This window comes from Trachemys scripta, chromosome 12 (genome assembly GCF_013100865.1).
Source record: "Trachemys scripta elegans isolate TJP31775 chromosome 12, CAS_Tse_1.0, whole genome shotgun sequence".
NCBI lineage: Eukaryota > Metazoa > Chordata > Testudines > Emydidae > Trachemys > Trachemys scripta.
The window spans coordinates 10,456,793-10,478,581 of NC_048309.1; the positions used below are offsets into that span (position 1 = coordinate 10,456,793).

The 21,789-nt window shown below is 41.2% G+C and overlaps 1 protein-coding gene across 1 annotated transcript; it reads left to right on the top strand.

Moving 5' to 3' along the window:
* Positions 1-430: 430 nt before the first annotated feature.
* PRELID3B (PRELI domain containing 3B) lies at positions 431-11,558 on the top strand. Its single transcript, XM_034787856.1, has 6 exons — positions 431-598; positions 1,616-1,784; positions 3,413-3,502; positions 4,168-4,238; positions 5,473-5,575; positions 7,401-11,558. The coding sequence occupies exons 1-6, from the start codon at positions 567-569 to the stop codon at positions 7,518-7,520; spliced, it is 585 nt and encodes a 194-aa protein (XP_034643747.1). The 5' UTR covers positions 431-566; the 3' UTR covers positions 7,521-11,558.
* The last annotated feature ends 10,231 nt before the right edge of the window (positions 11,559-21,789 follow it).

The window sequence follows — 21,789 nt, forward strand, 5'->3', positions numbered from 1 at the left end:
CACTGCACCCCCCTCCCCCCTCAGTGCAGTGCTAAAGGTACTTGTCTGCCCCCCCACCCCGCTGGGCCCACTCGCCTCCCCCCGCACACCGCCCCAGCCAGGCCGGCGAGGGAACCACACTCTCTCTGACTCAGTGGGAGCCAGTTCCAAGGCTGCGCAGCCGCATGCGCGAGAAACAACCACGAAGGGGCGGGGGGCTCTTGCGGGGTTAGCCGGCCTCTAGGCACGCATGCGTCCTGAGTGCAATTATGTCACGAGACAGTCGCCGGCGGGCGCGTCTGCCTGGGGAGGGGAGCCAGCGCAGCACGTGGCCCGCTGCGTGCCCTGCCGACGAGCGGCGCTTCCCTTCTGATGTCACACTGACGCAAGAGCGTCAGAGGGGAGACGGGAGTCTCCCACCCACCCCCAGCAGGGCCTCACTCTCCTCACGGCGCAGGCGCAGGGCCCGCCGCCGGCTCTGGCCTCCATTCCATTCGCAGGGACGGCAGGGGCGCCGCGTGAGGAGGAGACGCGCGGCCGCAGCACCGCCCGCCCCGCCCCGCCCCGGGCCGGTCACCGCCGGCACCATGAAGATCTGGACCTCGGAGCATGTCTTCGAGTAAGGGCTGGGCGAAGAGGGGCAACGGCCGCGGGGCCGCGCGCGCGCTGTGCGGGGGGTGAGCGAGCCCGGTGGGGCCTGGGCCCGCTTGGAGAGGCTTGTTCCCCAGCCGGGCCGGTGTAGCGACCGGCGGGCGTTGGGACGGGGGGGCCCGTCGCGGATTGTGGGTGCGGGCTAGGGCCTTACATAGTTGTTATTCAGGTGGGGCGGGGGGTTCTCAAACGCCATTGCCCTGCGACCGCCTTCTGACAACAAAAATTGCTCCACGACCCGCGGGGGGGGCCCGAAGCCTGAGCCCGCCTCAGTCCCACTGCCCCGGGTGGCGTGGGGGCGCAAAGCCTGAGCCTCGCCACCCTGGGCGAGGAAGGGGTCAAAACCCATTTCCCAGGCTTTATCTCCAGCCAGGGGGCCTGTAACCTGTGCCCCGCTGCCTAGGGTTGTGGGGCTCTGGCTTCCCCAAGCCCCAGCCAGTCTAAGGGTACATCTACACTACAGCGGGGAGTCGATTTAAGATACGCAAATTCAGCTACGTGAATAGCGTAGCTGAATTCGACATATTGCAGCCGACTTACCCCGTTGTGAGGACGGCGGCAAAATCGACTTCTGCCGCTTTTTGTCGGCGGCGCTTACTCCCACCTCCGCTGGTGGAGTTAGAGCGCCGATTTGGGGATCGATTGTCGCGTCCCGACGGGACGCGATAAATCGATCCCCGAGAGGTCGATTTCTACCCGCCGATTCAGGCGGGTAGTATAGACCAGACCTAAGCCAGCCCTGGTCATGACCCACCGCTTGAGAACTGCTCTGTTACAATAAAGCCAATAATTAAGAAATCTTCGCTACTCTGGTATTTCACAAATAATTGTTTGGTTTGTTTATGTATGGTTTCAACTGAATATGTTTTGGACCTGTATTTTTAAAGCAAACTGTAAACTGCATCTTTTTTTATGATGTAATAGCAAGTATGACAAACTAATGTATGTAATTTATAAATGTGTTAATTTTGATTTATTTTGTCAGCCACCCCTGGGAAACCGTGACAACAGCTGCTATGCAGAAATACCCAAATCCCATGAACCCTAGTGTGATTGGAGTTGATGTACTAGACAGACACGTAGACCCCAGTGGAAAGTTGCATAGCCATAGACTGCTCAGTACAGAATGGGGGATGCCTTCTATCGTAAAATCAGTAAGTACATTATTACAAGACTTGAGAAAGTACGTATGAGTTATCTCATTTTTATAAATAATCAAAACCGTATATAATTTACAATCCAGCTCTTTTTGGGACAACACAGGGCCTGGGGGATCATACGTACTGCATGATTCCTTAGTGCCATCCCACGTCCCTATCTCCTTTACAATTATTTATGTCCTTGTGGCACTAGGAGGGAGCAGTAACTTTACCCACCCTCAAGCACAGAAGCTGCTCTTCTATCTAATTCTTGCTTTGTGTAGGCAGGTGGAGGTAAAGCCCAATATGACCTTTCATGTCTTTGCTTGCAGCAACAACTCTTGTATCTTATTGCTTGGTTACTGCTGCTGCTTTTCAAGTAATCTGGTTAACAGCTGTTCTCTTAAGGTGTCCTATTCCAAAAATGGCAAATTTGTATTGGATTGTCAGACACACTGACATTCTTGTACTGTGGTTTGATCCTTGAAGAAGTTTTGTAGTATACTTTGGTCCTGAAAGGTACATAAATCATTCCCAATGTATTACCATGGCTTTCCTCATGATGAGTTTCTTTATTAGCTTGGTGGAAGAACCACATGCTTCCTTATTATCAGTTTTAAATACCCCGTAAATCAAGATTGGATCCCATTGTTGCACTTTACATACACAAGGTCAGAGACTGTTCTTGCCCCAAATTCAGTCTGACTAGACAAGACAGACAAAGGTTGGGGTAAGGGAGTAGTATTATTTCCTTTTAATACCTAGTGCTCTTATTTTATGTTCTGGAAGAATAAGGTTGGACTTGGGAAACCATGCCAGTTATTTCTCATCTAGTTGAGAAAATAGCATTCTTCTGTTTTTTTTTTGTGATATTACTTTTAAATGTTGAACAGAATTCTGTTTTGTAAGCAGTAGATAATATAGTTTAGACTGTTGCATACTTTTCCAAAGTTTAAAAGGATGTTAACTTAAATCACATTTCAATATAAACTGTTTTACCTGCAGTTGTTAAAAGTAACACAGTTGCTATAACTGAAAAGAATGATAGAAAAATTATTTTATTTTTCCCTGCACATTTGACAACTGTCTATGGACAAATTCACCCTTTCCCCTGCATAATCATTTTTTGCAGCATAATGGGTGAGAAGTTTTTTTAATAGGAGCATGTGGTTTTAAAACTGTCAGAGGGAAGAACAGTGGGACTTTTAGCTTTTTTCTTTAATTGATAGATTTCAAACCGATGGTCTTCTTTTAAATAAATTGAATTAAATTATACCTATTATTTTAAGCAGGAAATAAATACCAACTTTGTCATTTTAAGGCTAGTTGCATTTCTTACTCTTTATTCAGTATAGTAATGTTTACTTTGATATTCCATAGTACACCTCCACCTCGATATAACGCTGTCCTCGGGAGCCAAAAAATCTTACCACGTTATATCGAACTTGCTTTGATCTGCCGGAGTGCGCAGCCCCACCCTCCCCCCGGAGCACTGCTTTACTGCGTTATATCAGAATTCGTGTTATATTGGGGTAGAGGTGTATGTTGAAATGAAAGGAAAAAAGTAAATACAAATCTTTAAACTTTTCAGAATAGTTATTGCAGTGTGTTTGTGTGTATAATCTTGGGTGTCTTTCTTGTAGCTCATCGGTGCTTGTAGAACAAAGACATATGTTCAGGAACACTCTGTAGTTGACCCTGTGGAAAAAACAATGGAACTTAAGTCAAGTAACGTACGTATTGTAATTTCTTTAATCAATAATGCTAAAAAGTCATTAGTTGACTAACATGTTTAAATTGTATAAACAGTTTGAAAGAGAAAATTTTATCTTGAAAATAGCATACCTCATATTCTCAACAGCCTATTGTAGTAAAGGAACTTTTTTGCCAGCTTTGTTATGAAACACCTGCACTAGAAATGATTAGTGATTAGCAAATACAAAGCATCCCACTTTGTTTCAAAAATTATTTTGTAGTATTGCTGCTACCTTAATGTGTAGTACTTTGCTCAGTACTGTATATCATTTGTACATGGTCATTGTTAAACCCTGGGCTTAGCAGGCCAATGCTTAAACCACTGAGCTATCCCTCTTCCCCCCCCCCCCCCCCCCCCCCCCCTTACCGTTCATGTTGAAGGACATAAGAAGAAAAAGTAGTTTAGCAAGCTTGAACTTTAGGATTTATTTCTTTTGTGTATGATTATGCCAGTTTTGTTAAATAGTATTTCAGCTGTAATTTTAGAATAATAAATTAGAATACCACATTGAAGGATGGTGTTTAAAATCAGATATTTGAGTGTTAAGGTCTTAGGTTGTTCTAGTTGTGTTTATTTCATCATCTTAATTAAATTTTTTTTTTGTATTTATGTGATGACAATCTAACTCATTTTATTCCATAGATTTCATTTACAAATCTGGTATCAGTAGATGAGAGGCTTATCTATAAACCACATCCTCAAGAGCCAGAAAAGTAAGCACATGTATATTTGTCTTCAAGATTGCACCTTAGAAGAGTAAAATAAATTTACATTATCCTTAATGGCATTGCTTCTGCAAATCCCCACTGAGATTGCATGCCCTTCCATATGACAGTGGAGTCCATTTCAAAGCAGCTGTTCAGGGAGTGAGCATATGCCCCTCTGTTTCAGCATTTTAAAATGAAGGGTATAAAAATCCCCGGTCTCCCAACTGTCTCTCATTTCCAGAGTCCTGTGTTTTTTACAAATATGAAATAAAATGAAAAACAACATATAAAGCAAAAAACTCACCTGCAGCTATGGCTTCTGTCCCATGGGGCTGGGCCTATCTCCTTGCTCTGGGGTGTTGTGACTTGGTGCATGGTTTCTCAGTGCCATTTCAGGTTTGGCCCGGCCACCCCTCTGTCGTCATGATGCCACTGCCAGGTGAGTGCAGGGCAGGCTTGCTCTGTGACTTCCCTTGGCAAGACCCATCACCCCTCTCCCCATGTTGATAAAATGGATAAAATTAAATAACACAAAATTGCAGGAAAATAAAATGAAAAACTGTAATAAAATAAAAGGAATTTCATGGGTTTCTACTCTTTTTTTTCTTCCCTCCCCCTCTTTCCATCAACCTGAGTGCACACAGACCATACACCTCTATCTGCATCTGGATTTCTTTTAGAACGACTAACGTAATTGTAGATCAGATTAGTTGCTCCTTTTGGGAGAGCTGTGTTATCATTTTGTAGCTAGTAATATTCCACAGCCCCCTCCTGGAAAATTGTTGCTGCTACTTAGTCTCTCTCAGTGGGAATATGTCCTGGCAATGTCGTAAGGGAGAAAGAGAGGTGACTTTTGTTCTTTGAATGTATTCCCTCTGCAGATCCATGTTGACCCTCCCTTTTACCCTTTACTATGGAGAATTAAAGGATTCAAGAAGAAGTAAGGGACATTTGTGGGTGGGTGGGAATTACTGTATCTTATTTCTGGAATGCTGGAACAGAGAATCATGCACACCCAGCCTCACAGCAACATAGGCCATTTCAAAACAATTAGCCATTGTGGGGAGTGTGTATATGCTTTTCTGTTCCAGCATTCTAGAAGCAAGAGAGAGAAACAATTTTGCCAGGTAGATCTGTGGAAGCAGGGAATTTGGAAGGGGGGAGGAAGCTATTTTTATAAATAATACTGTACTTGTTTTTATAATGTGAAAAAATAGTGATTTTTTTTTTCTTTACTCAGAACCATTTTGACTCAAGAAGCAATAATCTCTGTGAAAGGTGTCAGTGTCAGCAGTTATCTAGAAGGATTAATGGAAAACACTATCTCTTCCAATGCGAATAAAGTAAGTATGACTCCTACATATATGTTCTTTATGACTTCTGGCTTCTTGATTTGTGGAGTTGTGTATATAATAATAAAAAAAAAACTTTTTTTTTTTTAATTCGTATTACATTTAGTTTACTTTTGAAAAAAATAGAGCAGGGCTTCTCAAAAGGGATCGTAGTGTGAATCACTTCTTAAAATACAGATCCTGTCATAGACATATCCATGCTCAACTTCTCAATCCTGATTCTGCACCTTCCCTAGCGTAACAATAGCACTTTGTTAATATTGTCCTAATGTTTAAGATGACAAAATGAAAATAAGCACGTTTTAGCATGATGGGTGTGGCTGCTTGATCACATCTCTCTGTGAACCTTTAGGGTTTTTTCCCCCTCATTGACTGTATATTTATTAGTACTAAATATCCCCATGCTTCCTGGGCTAGCATCTCCAGGTCACTTTGAACTTTGGTTCTGTTCTATATGTTTACTATTTACTGTTTACTATTCCTCCAGTTCAAGTGCCATCCAAAATTTTACATCCGGCAGATGTGAAGCAGATGCAAAAAGTTGCTTCTTTTTAGTGCAACTGGTCAGCTAGCCTCTGGAAATCCAAATAGGTCATGGACTGCGCTACAGCAGTTGGGAAGCATAGGTTTGACAGAAGCAACTTTGCAGATCATAATTTAAGCATTGCTAAACTAAAGAAAATCTATTTTTTTTTTTTTTAATGAAAAGATGCACTTATTTCCTTGATACTTTGGTTGTTTGCTTTATTTGTTGAAACAGTGTGTGTTGAGGTCTCATTTAATTTACATCTTGAGTTCTATAGAAAATAAATTCTTCAACTTTGGTTTGCTAAAACTTAATTTATTAGTTATATGAATGGTCTTCGTCACCCCTAGCTTTTGATATTGTCATAGAATACAGAACTTTGGGACAGACAAAATGAAAAGGCAGTAAATATAAACCTAATTAAAAAAAATACTACTTCACATAGTATTCACCTCGGTGCAAAGATGCTCTGCGCATTGTTTCATGTGACAACTTAGGTATAGTTTGTCTTTTAAAATAGGGAATAAGGGACTTGTAAGGCTTTGTGTGGGCCTCCTGCATGGGGATAAATTTCAGCCCTAAAATATAATCCATTATATTTGCTGGTGCCAGAGACAAGAAGACAAAACTGGATAATTGTATTGCCATTTATAATAATTTTATCTATGGTCCCTCTAATATTTCTCTCTTATGGTTTTTATAATAGTGCCCATCATTTTAATTATGAGTGTCTCCCAAAGAATTTGAAATCCAATCTATGAACAGCTAGAGACCTAATTTTCCTCCTTGCTTTCCCATCTGTCAGTCACGTGAATTTTTTTTAAACTGTTTTTATGTGAATGTTCTCTTTTCTCATTGTTGTACTATTCATTTTCTGATTTTTCTCTTCCTTTTTTCTATACCTTTTTTCTTGTCATCTTCTTTGTGGTTTTTATTGCAGTTGTAGGAGAGAGAAACTGAAGTGAGTTTTCACTTAATTCTGAAGGCTGTAATATTTGTGATAATTTTAATCTCCTGTGGAGTACACTCTGAAGCCTTGGTCCTGTTCTTGAGAATGCCCTGTTTCCTCTTTGTCAGTAGCTTTGTCCTTGATGTTGACAGCATCATTGTACAGAGAATTTCTCTTTATAAAAAAAACAAAAAAAAAAACAACTAGGGCCAGTTTCAACTGTTCTGTTCTAGCTAGTCTTCAAGAAAATATGATGCCTGGCCATTTACTTACAAACCTTTCCTTTCTTCATAAATGTTTGAATAAGTTGTTCAATAATCGTTGGTATTTTTTAATTGCAGGGCCGTGAAGCATTGGAATGGGTAATCAGTAAATTGAATGCTGAAATTGAGGAGTTCACAGCTTCAGCAAGAGGAAGCATGAGGACTTCTATGGCAGCGGCAGCATTTGTGGAGAAATAATAGTGAATACAGCTATATCAATTAATAGGTCTAAGTGAAATAAGCAAACTAAAACTTCTCTCCAAGTTGAAATATATTTATTCTTATATTTGTTATTTAAAGGCATATTTGTATATTAGGTAGTTTTTAAATTAAAACTTGGAGAGAAGTTACAAATTCTTGTGACTGAAGGTTATGTGCTGGGGCTTCACTGACATGTTAGTTCCATTGGGCTGAACGTTTGTTTCAAATGAAATAACCTCCTAACATTCAGAGCTCATTCCTGTATTTAATGAACACTTATATAAAATAGTTTTTATCCTAGGTAAGGTCGCAGATGTTGCAGGAGATTGACATGTTAGTGAATCCTACTTGGGTGGAATTTAGTGGTTTGATTCATGGACTCTACCTCTTTTGGGACCAAGCCCATAATTAAGCAAAATGGCTTGTTCTAGCAAAGTTGGTGTTATGTTTGTCTTGGGCAGTTGAATGATATAACTTGATTTAGATGGAAGTTTTATTACTTGAAGTCTGAAGTATAAATGAATGTTTGTATAAAAATACTTGTTTTGATAAACTGCTGTTAAAAAGTTATTGGATAGCTAAGCTAAAACGGTACTTTTAAAGTTAACTATATCCATCAAACAGCATCTTAAAACTCACAATAAAAGTCATAGTTTTGAATAGTGTACTTACCTGCTGAGGCCCAAGTTCTGTCCTTAAATATGAAATTGAGTGTTACATGCCAATAACTGGGGGAAGAATTTAGCCCTATGTGGCTTATTTATTTTTCGTCCACCATCACAATACAAAGGAAAACAACCTCTATGTAGAAGGGTACTGTAACCACATGTGCATTTTAACATGTAATTTTGTAGACCATTAAAGCTTCATAGAAAAGTAGAAATGTATTTTGAAATTCAGAAGAAAAACTTCCTTGAAGATGTTAGAGGAACTTTATAGAATTGTAGAAGTGAGACTGAGATACTTCCTCGTATGTTTACAGGAGTTGTTACATCGCTAAACATGTTTAAAATGTTGCCTAATCATGCTTCAAAAATACTCTTTAAGCATGGCATCATGGACTATTTGGCTGTCCTTTAATTTAAAAACAGTATTTTGCATTTAATTTTCTATGTAATGCTTTGTGTGCCTCTTTTATATCTTATTGAAATGTCTGCTTACAAAGAAGGCTTTTGAATGAAAGACAGGAATCAGAATTTAGAAGAGGGTTCGATAATCTTGTCTCTTGGTACTGGCCACAGATTCTTGGTGCTGTCTCATTCTTGAGTTCCCACAGCTTATCATTAACTGTCAGATTTTTGCCAACTGTACTGAAGTCAAGTGCCATATTACTCTGCAGATAATTCCATTGGAATCAGTAAATCAATCTCATAAAATAAGGTCTTGTCTACACTGGCTTGCCTACATGGTTTGTGTAGTCATGGCACAGCTAAAAAACCCACTTCACGAGGGGCGTAGCTACCAGCGCTGGTGCACTGTCTATACTGGTACGTTACAGTGCTGAAACTTGCAGTGCACAGGGGTGTTTTTTCACACCCCTGAGCGAGAAAGTTGCAGCACTGTAAAGTGCCAGTGTAGACAAATCCTAACGCACCCTTCAGTGTGGGGGAAAAGTGCAAAATGTAGCATTAAAGAAACTGCACTAATGATTTACTGGTCGGAAATCCTGAATTCTGGTGCCATAAGGGTCCATTTGGCATTTCAGACCTAATCCTAATCATATGTTGTTTTGTGTCGTTTTTCAGAATATTAGATGTCACCTGTTTAGTATTTTCTGTTATATGCCATTTTTCTGTGATACTAAAGTTGCATATTGAATATTGTGTGTTAGTGACACAAAACTAGATCTTTTCTTAGTTTAACAGTGCTCAATATAGTGGGAACACAAACTTCAATGAGATTTTATATAGAAGAAAGACACTGTGTGTGTGTGTGTGTGTAATGCAACAAAATAAAATTTACCTACTTAAAATTTAATATTTTTTTCTACTTAAAACCTATGAAGTTTTAATTAGAGACTTTGTTAGTACATTTGTAAAAGCAACTCAAATCCATTAGGGTTTGTGGCTTTTTTTTACACATGGAGATTGTTCATACAACTGAAATTATATTTCAACTAAAGATTAGTAAATGTTGCTACTTGATAAAATTTCTGTAGTCATACTGTATCTTGTGATAAAAGTTGCAATGCTCAAATTAGTGATTAGAAACTTTTTAAACTTGTACCTTTTCTCTTAAACCTAGCTTAATTCTGTGCTTTTTAAACTCAATATACATTTTCCTCATTTTGCTGCGCTGTGGACCAACTAACTTGAACTGACTATATTTAGTAGGCTTTTGTGCTCTTCCTGAGCAGGGTAGTGCTTTTGTGTGTGAATTTTTTTTATTTTAAATAAAATTGTGGCTGAGTGTTGGCTAGTTTGTAAGAAATCAGTCAGGTCATGAGATCCTATATGCCCTTTAGAGTAGCAGTCAGTTTGAAGGCTACTGATTCTTTTCTTCACTGTTCTGTAGCGGAGGGAGAGCACTGAATGCAGGGGAAGAGACACTCTGCTTTCTAATTTACTTATTAAATAGCATATCCCCAAATTTACAGAGGCACTAATAAGTTAAGCACAAACAGTTCCTATAACCTTTCTGTACTGCCAAGTATCTTTTCTGTAAGACCACCAGGCATTAACCTGCAGCCCAGTTCCAAGTCCATTGGAGTCTGCATGTTTCTTTGCAATATCTGCTCACCTTTCTTGGGGTTAACAGGGAACTGAAGCCATAGGGGCTGTGCAGCCCTTTCTGCTCTGAGCTTGTGACCTCCAACAAGAACTACTTTCCAGAAATTTCCTAAAGCTCCGTGGCACTGGGGGTAACATCCTGCAAGTGTGACTAGGGAGCGACAACACTGTGAACCACAGTTACCATAGTAACGTGGTTCTTTTTTTATACCTGTTTGCTTTCTCTATCACCGTGGCATTAAACCCTTGGGTTATAGAAAGCTGGCCTGGGACCTAGTTTCTTAGTTCCTAACCAGTCTAGGAACGTGTTTTTAAAAAATGTTTTAACTAGTAGGCTGGCCAGACTTAGAAATAGGTTTAGGTGAAACCATTTTTAACTGCTTTGAAAGGTTGGCTTATTCACATGGTGAGGCCATTCATGGGAGAGGGAGCAAGGAAGGAGGGTGGTAGACTTTTCACCATTTTCAGTGGTTTGCTTTGGATCTAATGGGCTCATTTCTCCCCTGTGGTAAAGCTGTTTTTGTACCATGCCAACTGTGCAAAGCAGTCCTAAATAGTTTACCCAGCTAATGGATGATTTCCTTTGCTTAGGAGAAGTACTGGTTGGTGCAGAGTCTCCAGAGTGCCTCCTGTACCACTTCTATCCAGCTCCCAAGGTAGAGAGCAGCCAGGGCCCCCCTGTATCTAGCTGACCCACAGCTATTTGAATAGCCTCTGGGGGGGTATCAGCAGCTGTCTTAATTTACAGCAACCCTGAAGCTGGTTTATGCTGGATACTGCGACTGGCACACAAATGACTTTAGGCACAAAAGTGACTTAAAGCCACTAGGCTGACACGGGTTTGCTGTGAGCATAGCATGGAGGATCTGGTCCAGAGTTTAAAATGCCTAATTTGAACCAGGAAATTAGATATCCTTAATAAAGAGCCATATTGTGCTATCAGTTTTTAAGCAGATCACCATTATTGAGTTCAGTAGGAGTTCTGCTTCAAAGTTGCTGCATTATGAATTCAGAGTAAATTTTTAATGTAGGAGTTGCCAGATCCTAGGGATGTAGTGGTCAAATTTATCATCCTCAATAGGCCCCAAATCACTTTTCTCCTACTCAAAACTATACACTACAAGTCTACACTGTTACAAGGGAATAATAGTTCAATAGCAATATTGTATGTATACAACAAGCAAAAATATACTCAAAGCCTGCCAGACAACTGTACACTGGCTGTGTGAGTTTTATAGACAGGCCCTCAGAAGGCAGCCAGAAAGAAATAAAGATAGGCCAGAGCCCATTCTGCCTGTTGTTGGTTCCTCAGTGTTGTGTGCTCACTGTCTGCTTTCCAAGTTCATAACCAAGCCTAGCATACTATTATTGCCACTTTATATTTGTCTTCTCAGCTATTTTGGATGCAATACTGTCAGATTTTTCCTGTTCTGTTTCCATAGCAGACCTTCTAGCACAGGGGTTCTCCAACTGGGGGTTGGGACGCCATGGCGTCATGAGCTATCAGCCTCCACCCCAAACCCTGCTTTGCCTCCAGCATTTATAATAGTATTTAAATTAAAAACACATTTTTATATATTTTACGGAGGATCGCACTCAGAGGCTTGCTATGTGAAGGGTGACCAGTAAAAAGGTTTGAGAACCACTGCGTCCTGAACTGAGGATTCCTGTTTAGAGGGACCCAATAGAGTTCTAGTGGATTCTTTAATGTGAGTGAAGCCCACTAGTGCTGCTGTAGTTAATCTTCTTTGAAATTTACATTTTAAATCAAATTTGGGAATATGATACATTGGCCAATTTAATCTCAGGTCCTACTGAAATTTACTATCTAGGTTGTTACCCCACTGCTATTATTTTCAACCGAATTTTATAATCTGTTCAATGAGTTTTTGTCCCCACAATAGGGTAGTGCACAGTACTTATAGAGCAGTGTTGTCGGGAGTGATGCTGAGGTTGAGAGTTCAAGCCTTGCTTGGCGCATCAGTTTCTTTAAGTAAATGGCTTCTGCTATTCATTTTGGGGGGAGGGATAGCTCAGTGGTTTGCACATTGGCCTGCTAAACCCAGGGTTGTGAGTTCAATCCTTGAGGGGGCCATTTAGGGATTGCAGGCAAAAATCTGTCTGGGGATTAGTCCTGCTTTGAGCAGGGGGTTGGACTAGATGACCTCCTGAGGTCCCTTCCAACCCTGATATTCTATGAATACCTTTAACTGGTCACTCTAGCTAATCAAGGATATTGCCTTTTAAAATCATGCTCCTACTGTATGGCTGAAGGCTGCAATGTGTATTTAAAAATAATAAAAGAGCAAAACAGTATTTTTCTTTGGGTTTAGTGGGTTAGTTAATCTAGTGTTTTGGGATTTTTTTGTTTTAGTAAACAATTTCACTATGGGTGTTTACTCTTCTCCCCCCACACCCCCACTGCATCATTTACATAGGCTTTAGGGTGAGTATCTAATCCAGGGTTCCAGTGATGGAGTTTGCCCCCCTCAACTTTTGGGGTTTCCACATAAGGGTGGCTCTAGCAAACCCTCAACCCTGCCACACCCTCCATCATGGAGCCCCCTTCCATGGCATGCATGCAGCAGCTGTGTGCAGCTGTCTGCCCACCCACCCATTTAGGTCTTAAATGGTGCAGAAAACTTTTTGCATTTGTCCTCCGCACTGGGGTATAATTCATCCTGCATTAAAATCTTTCTAACCGAGTGAAAATAGTGCTCTTCTGAAAGAAGTACAGTACATATCAATTCACTATCTGAACAGCTAAAAGTAAAGCTATCTAGCCTACCACAATGCAAATGACTGAACTTGCTATGACAGCAAAGTCAGTTGTATTTGTCAGTACAAATATTAAAATACACCCTTAAGTGGTTCCTAGACACTGATGGAAATGAAATACTTGCAAAACTAAATCCTAGTTTACTTAGGAAATATTACCCATTGCTGACAGTGGGTGTCAGCATCAGTTCAGTTATACACAATTTAACGGCAACCGGAGACCAGCCCAAGCTGTGTTCAGGCTATTTTGGAAGATCTGCTCTGAGCAAGTTTCAACCACCATTTCCTAAAAGAGTGCTAAATAACTTGTCCTGTCTAGGCTTGCCATTAAACAGTGTGTAGCTTAACCCATTCCTGAGAACAGTCTAATGTACAGTAAGTCTAAGAGTCTAAATACCTAATTGCATCCTTTGAAAACTACCAAACACTGATGGGTATCCCATTCAGAGGAAAGATCAACCTGCTGCCAACGTTCAGAACCAGGTTTATGACCCAGTGGAGGAAGTGCATGCAAGGAGACCTCGTGAAAGCTGTCATTTCAGAGCTCCTCAACTTCATAGTTAGCGGCTGCTCTTTCATTTCACTTTTTCCCTCTCTCAAAGCACTTCGGGTTAGAGCCACAAAAGGACGTACGTCCTTAACTGCCATTTTAGGCACCTAAGTCCAACATTTAGGTGCCACTGAGATTCTCAAAATCTGCCTAACATCCAAATTCTCTAAGCACCAGCTGTTTTTGCCAGTAAAGTTTCCTAGGAGCCTGTGTTTCCACTGGTGGGTATGTGCAAAGCTGCCCAAGTCCTGTTGAACTGCTTGATGCCCTAGCTCATAGATAAGCCCTGGTGGGATGCTCACACAAAGGTTTTCCAGTGGGGCCCAATTTGGTAGGTATGCTCAGACCATACCTAATCTGTACAAAAGGCAGCCTTAGGGCAACCAGATCAGGATTTTTTAGGGGCTGAGGCTATGTCCCAGAATACCCAATAGTTCAATGGTTAGGGCCCTCACCTAAAGTGTGCGAGGTTGTTTTCAAATCTGATTTGGAGCAGGGACGTGGGTCACCTACAGTCCAGGTGAATGCCCTAACCAGCAAGCTTTTGGGTTGTCTGGAGTGGGGCTCGCTCAGTCTTTCCTGTTGAAGCTCTTCCCTTTGTACAAATAATATTCATTGAGACAGAACGAGAAGAACACTCCACGAGATGTAGGAAACCCCAGTTCAAAACAAGCAGATTAGGAACTTGAACCTGATTCACCTACATCCCGGGTGAGTGTCCAAACCACTAGTTGTAACTATTAGTTGTAATAATTGGGGAGTGGCTGGGGCAAGGGTCAGGCTGTCTCTGTTTTTTCACAATAAAGGGCTGTCCTGATTTAGGCATCAATCCAGGAGAGGGTTCACAGCTGTGAATCCCAAGTGGTGATGTGCACCTAGCTGCTGTAGAGGGGTAGGGCTTAGGCCACTCCCCTCTTGGCATTTCCTACTGACTAGCTCGAGTGGCTCCCTACTCATCTTGCTGGCTTCTGTGAACCCCCTGGTGCCTGACATTCCCCATGCATTGTATAGGGAATCTAATTCAGGGCTGTGGATTCCATTGGGTGGCCGGGTACCTAAAAGCTACATCACGCCTAAGTCCCTTCATGGATCTAGCCCTGGTAGCTTCTTTCTACATTGTGGGTATGTCTACACTGTAATAAAAAGCCCACGGCAACAAGTCTCAGAGCCCAGGCTGATCTGAGCTCTATCTGTAGGCCTAAAAATAACAATATAGCCATTCAGGCTTGGTCTGGAGTCTGGATTCTGAGACCCTCTCCTATTGGGTTTCAAAGCCCCAGCTCCAGGATGAGCCAGAATAACTACACTGCTATTTTTAGTCCCATGACCCCAAGTCTGTTGACCGGGCCTCTGAGACTTGATGCCACGGGTCTTTTATTGCAGTGTAGATGTACCCTTTCACATAAAGCCTAATGCTTCTAACTGAGTGTAAATTTGTGATCCTCTCTCTGGTATATGCAATATACCAATACGTGATGCTGCACAGAGAAAAGACTAGCTTGGGAACGCTTAGTAGCCCATCAAAGTTCTTCCTTTATTATTATGCTATCAACTAGAGATCATAAACTCAATCATATGAGTATAGTAAATAATTTTTCCTGCAAACAATGGGCCAAATCTTGTTCTCACTGAAGTAAATTGGAGCAGGATTGAGCCCAGTGTGGACTTTAAAGAAATTCCTAGAACTTTGTAGATTTCAAAGACAGAGAAAGAAACTTGTTCTGTTTTATGGCCCTGATCCTGCAAGCAGCTCCACTGGGCAAATCTCCGTCAATGTGGGTTCTATGCAGGTATAGTGGTCTGCTCCAATGGAGAGGTTTGCAGGACCAGGGCCTATGTTTGTAATGTAAACATATGGGGCTACATATACAGTTAATAATCTTTGTAAAATTCCAGTGAAAGGGGGAGACATCTGATTCGCTGGCAGCCTGGGGATTTTTTGGCTTGTTTTTTGTCTTATTTTTCAATGTATTTAAAATAAATATGACGTCATGTAAAGATTGTACAGCCTTTGTGGCTTTCCTATCAGCTGGCAGGTTCGCTTCAAGCTGAGCCAGTGCATGTTTGCTGCTTCGCCTGTTGCTGGGGTTTGAGCTGAAATTATTCTTGTCAACAAACCAAACATTTAGGAAACGAATGGAAATAGTGTTTAGTCACAGGGGAGTTGCACAATAAAATGTTCAGCTGGGGTGTGAAGTTTATTTAGGGCTAGACTAGTGTTTTGTGGGAAGTGAGGTGGGGAAATTTCAGCTGTGTGCAGTGACTTCTTTTCTGTGGAGTCAGTTTATGAGCTTGTTGCTGCTGTTTGTGTCTTCACTGGATTGCAGTCAAAGGTGTCGGGACTCTGGGATTGATGTTTTTATATTCCCTGCATTGAAATTGAGATGAATAAGTAACCTGCTTCTGACGAAGAATTTTTAAAACCCTTTTCCTCTTCCAAAGCAGCTATGTCCCAAACCACTAAGAGAATGCAAAATATAGAAGCAGTAGCATGGCTTGAGGTGAAGAGCTCAGTTTACAGCAACTTGAAGAGTATCGGGTCCTAAAGCCATTTACATTCTGGAGCATCAAAAGAGCCTGGCTTGAGTACAACCATATTTGAAAACAAGCACTGTTCTGCTTAACTCAGAGCTGTGTTACAATTATGCTTGGGCATAACCATGTTTGCAGACAGTTTTAAACTTATTTACAACTAGTAGCAGCAGTGTGGTCTAATATATAGGACGTCGGATTGGGAGTCAGGGGACCTGGGTTATAATTCTGATTTTGCCACTGTCTGATTTTAGACAAGCAACTTTATTGCTCTGTGCCTCAATTTCCCCATCTGTAAAATGGGTAACATTTTCAAATGTGGCTAAGTGGCTTAGCAGCCTAAGTCTCACTGACTTTCACTGGAACTTAGGGCTTGTCTACATGGTGCCTTAGTCCGCACTAGAGAGGTGTGAATTCTAGCATGTTGCACACTAACTGGCTCGTGTGGACCCTGCTGGCATGCGCTAAAAAGTTCCCTAATGCATATTAATGTAGTCCAGTTTCAAACAGTACTACGTTAATACACACTAGCGAATTTTTAATGCACACCAACGGGGTCCATATGGGCCAGTTAGTGCACATAGCATTTACACCCCTCTAGAGTGGACTAATGCACTGCGTAGCAAACACTTAGTCTTCTAAGGTTTGGATTCACAAAGGTATTTAGTGATTTCAAGGGCAGTTAGGTGCCTAAGTACCTTTGTGAATCCACATCTAAGTGTCTTAGTTGCTTTTGATGAGGCTCTTAAGTCACGTAGGTGCTTTAGAAAATTGTACCCAGTGTTATTTACTATCTTCTGTAAAACGCTTTGACATTTACGGAAAAAAACCCTATATTATTATGTTATATTACAACAGACAGGGCATAAGACTGTTAAATATATTTTAAATTAAAAGAACAAGAAAAAGTCATTAACATCATTTACAATAGTTATTTGTAACTAGTAAATGTGGACTGAATCCTGACCCACAATTTCTTTATTATGCCAAACCTACGGCTCTCTAGACTGAGAATAGTCAGCCAAGCCTGCCAAATTGTGTCTAATTTGCAGAGTGGACAACTGAAAATTAGAATTTCACTGCCAAAGTCATTTTTACTTACAGTCTAAACCAGGCGTTGAATCCAAATGTCCAAAAGTTAAAAAACACCTAATGGGTTCATCCACATCACCAGCTCATCTCCAACATCTAGCTCTGTAACAGAAAACAATACAGAACTGCAACCTTACATTAAAAGTGTAGATGATTTCAGAATACAGTATTATGTACTAGTGCTCCATGCTGAGTGCTTCATTGCGGCAGTAAGGGATTTACCAGAAGATTACCTGTATTTTAATCAGCATGGCATGATTTCCAGTAGCTGTTGAACAGATTAGGGTCATTTTCAGGAAGCACAGCAGAGCTTTAACAGCAGGGCCCAATATGGCTCACACTAGGGAAGAAAGGTGACAAATCCACAACTAGAGAAGGTATGAAGTATTATTAAAGCGCTCTCTATGTTCTGTGCAGTAATGACTATGCTTCCGTGTTTCTCCAATGTGTGTCATTTCACAGGAAAAGCAGAGTAGCTTTGCCACTCTAAACAAATGCAGAAGAGACACAGTGAAGGGACACTGGAATCTGTAGTGTGTTGGAAAATCATGTCAACATCGGCTTTTCATTGTGTTGTGATTAGCTTAGTTATAATTATTTGTTTTCTGTTGTAATGTGCATGCGTGAAACTTTTTAATCTGAAGAGAGAGAGAGTCACAGAATGATGGATCCTTATTCGTTAGATGGGAAAGGATTTCTCAGAGATGGTTCATAATTTTTGTTGTTTCATCATAGTGTGCAAGGGAAGAAGGAGAGTGATTTATATGCTCATCATAAACACTACTGAAACCTGTGTGGCAAGAGATTTTCATGTATTTTGCCATCCTGATCCATATACTGTGTACACTTGATAAAATGACAATTATATTGGATGACCTCTAAAATCACAGGTTTATTAAAAATAAATGTAAAGTTTATTTGGTAATTCGGTATTGTTTAGGCCTTGTGTTGTTGCATATGTGGATTTTATTTTGTAGAATTAAATATTTTTCATATTGTGCCAAATTCCTGTGGTCCTTAGTCTGTACATGCTACAACTAAACTCCTGTTGACTTCTCTTCACTTAGTGGGAGTGATGATGTTAAATCAACTATGCGTGTGTCTGCACCTCAGTCAGACGACGATACAGACAAAGTTCAGTTGTGTTCCTAACCACCTGAGAAACTGCAGCCTTGCATCATGAGTGCATGCTTTACATGTCCTGGCCCATTATACTGTGTTTGAACACAATTGTGAGTGAATATATGTTTGTAATGATTTTTTTTAAATACATCTGTTGCCATGTGTCCCATCATGACAACTGGTGTCAGTAAGATTGGAACTGCTGACTGTCTTGCTGTGCAGTCTTGAGGGGCTAGGAGCAGGGCCTGCACCTGTAAAATTTCCATCTTGTGATCTATCCCAAACTATATTAAAGGGCACCATTCTGAACTAGAAGCTGAAGTTTTCAGTTCCCTTTTTAGCTATACATTGCTTATGTTCTGTGGTTTTGCTGAGCATTTGCCAAACTTTGTTCTCACTCTAGGATTAAAATGTCTTTTTATCATAATTGATCTCTTCAGTAGTTTATTAAGGCAGCCAGAGTGCCCACAAATTAAAGATCATCATTATTTTTTTAAGAATTACACCCAAAGAAAAAAATAACAAGTGATCAGATGGGACCAGTATATAAAATAAATAAAAGAGCATAATAGAAGCTGCCAGACCTTTTCAATACGTTTCTTAATTAGTTGTGAAGGCAATTTGGAATGACATTGCCCCCCAAAATAAATCAACACTTATTGCTGAGAGAATTACTATTTTCTTTTCCATCTCTATTAATGCCCTCAAGGAGATGCACTTTGCTGAAGTATGCTGCTGCCTCTCTCAGCATTGATTCAGATGAGAAAGAAATGATCCATCATATCTTTATAGTGATAGGCCAAGTAGGACTCACACTTGCCATTTACAACTACATATTTGTTTTAACTGTAAGCCATTAAAAACCTATCTATCTGTCAGCAATGGCATTTATTCCACTCTAATCACTATGGCATCTGAATGCGCTCTGGTATCTGGAGACCAGAAGTTGAAAAGAAGGTTTAGTAACTTTCATTCTCTTATTTAATTATTATTTTATTTTAAATCATCAGGCCAGGTGATGAGCTTGTGTATGTAACAGGAGGGTATTTGGAGGGTCCTGTGCTAAGATTTTGCACATACTATGGTCTAGAGACATAGCTACACTTAGAAAGACAGATACATACTGATGCACAAATGCTTCTATGCATTTACTTGTCTGGGATTCTGGGAAATGCTAGTATCCTAAGGCAGCGGTCTCCAAACTTTTTTGATCACGCACCCCTATCAGTAAAAAAATTTTGAGCACGCACCCCCTGCCACGCCGGCTCTACCATTTTTGACGAAGCAAAAAAAGAAAAAGAAAAAGAAAAAAAAAAGCCACTCGGACTCCCGCCCGAACTGACAAAGCAAAAAAGCAAACAAAACAAACAAAAATAGCGCTCCTCCTGCCACGCACCCCAAGGATCCTCTTGCGCACCCCACTTTGGAGACCACTGTTCTAAGGGATAATGTTGTGAGCTTATAATATTAGAATTTAGTTGATTAAAATCCCCGAGTGAAATCAGTGTTTAGTTACTTTCAGTAGTAATATTAATTGGTTTTCATGTTCTCATTGTTTTATATTTTCTTAGCATTTTAATTGTTGGAGAGTGTTAGCTGAACCTGCCTACGATCGTATAAAACACCAATCATTTTGTGGATTTACTTGGCTTTTCAGTCTCTTCAGCCTCCCTGGATCTCCGTGGTCTCACCTTTTTGGCCTCCCTGGACCCCTCCATTTTTGAGTCTTCAGCCTCCTTAGAACTTTCCAAATTCACCTTTTCAGATTCATTGGACCTCTCCAGTCTGAGCTCCTCAGATTCTTTGGACCTCTCAAGCAACACTTCTTCATCCTCCCTGGACCTCTCTGATCTCGCCTCTTCATCTTCTCTGGACCTCTCTAGTTGCAGCTCTTTGGCCTCTCTGGATGTCTCCAGCATCACCACTTCACTTTCCTTGGAGCTCTCCAGTCTCACATCTTCAGATTCCTTGCAACTCTCCAGTCTCACTTCTTCAGTTTCATTGGACCTTTCCAGTCTCACCTTTTCGGGCTCTCTGGACCTTTCTAATCCCAGCTCTTCAGTATCCTTGGACCTCTCCAGTCCCACTTCTTCTGCCTCCTTGGATCTCTCCAGTCTCTCATCTTCACCCTCCCTAGACTTCTCCAGTCATACCTCTTCAACTTCCTTGGACCTTCCTTATGGAGTCTCTTCACCCTCTCTGAATGTATCTGATCTCACCTCTTCGACCTCTTCACCCTCACTAGACCTCACTGATTTTAACACTTTAACATCTCAGCGTTCCTCTGATTTATCCTTATCAACCTCTCTGGATGCTTCTAATCTCATCTCTTCACCCTTTCTGGACCTCTCTGACCTCACCTTTCAGGATGCCGCTTCTCTCACCTCTTCAGTTTCTCTGGACCTTTCCAATCTTACCTCTTTAGCATCTCAGGACCTCTCTGTCAGAGCTCTCTAAATTAGTTCCTGTTTGGGAGAGTTCTATAAATTGTACTGAACCCTGGGTATGAAACAGTTTGTACAGATCTGTAGTGGTGCCTTGTTTATGGCTGCAGAAAAGTCAGTCATCTATGTTATAGAGTTTTTGTAGAGCTCTGCTTTTATGTTCATACACTGATGGCTGGTCCACACTAACCCCCCAGTTCGAACTAAGATACGCAACTTCAGCTACGTGAATAACGTAGCTGAAGTCGAAGTACCTTAGTTCGAACTACAAGGTACTTACCGCGGGTCCACACGCAGCAGGCAGGCTTCCCCGTCGACTCCGCGTACTCCTCTCGCATCGATGGCAAGCACTTCCGGGATCGATTTATCGCATTTACACAAGACGCGATAAATCGATCCCAGAAGATCGATTGCTTACCGCCGAACCTGGAGGTAAGTATAGACCTCTTTCTGTCTCAGCCTGCTACCTCTCTCAGAACCCTGCCTCTTTTTAAAAGCTCATATTGAATTTTCATCTTCTACCCAAGATCAACAGATGACACAAGGGCTAAATGATCAAATAATTGCACTCAGTTTGCATGTCTGCAAAACTTGAGGAAAGTGTGCACAATTCGAGGCAGGTAGTATGTCACACTGATGTACAGTGAGAGGAAAGACATGGACAAAAGCGCAAAGCAGGATGAAAAAAAGAAAGACCAAAGGGGAAGAGGGAGAGACAGAGCTAGAAAGACAGGCACGGGATGGTGTGGGGAAGACAGAGAAAAGTAGAGAAACATTTAGTGGGATAAAGGTGCCCAGGGCTTCTAATATCCTAATAAATTGTCTTGGTGGTTTGGGCAACACATGAGGCATCAAATGACCTTGCTTGGACCTATGGTATTTATCAAATAAAATCACCAGCTGTAACAAATCAAAGCAACCCTAGTTTAAAAATAACCCTTCCTTCTCTCCCACCAATACTAAAATGACTTGGATTTAGCAAATAGAACAGATAGCTGTGCAACACCTCATTTGTTGGC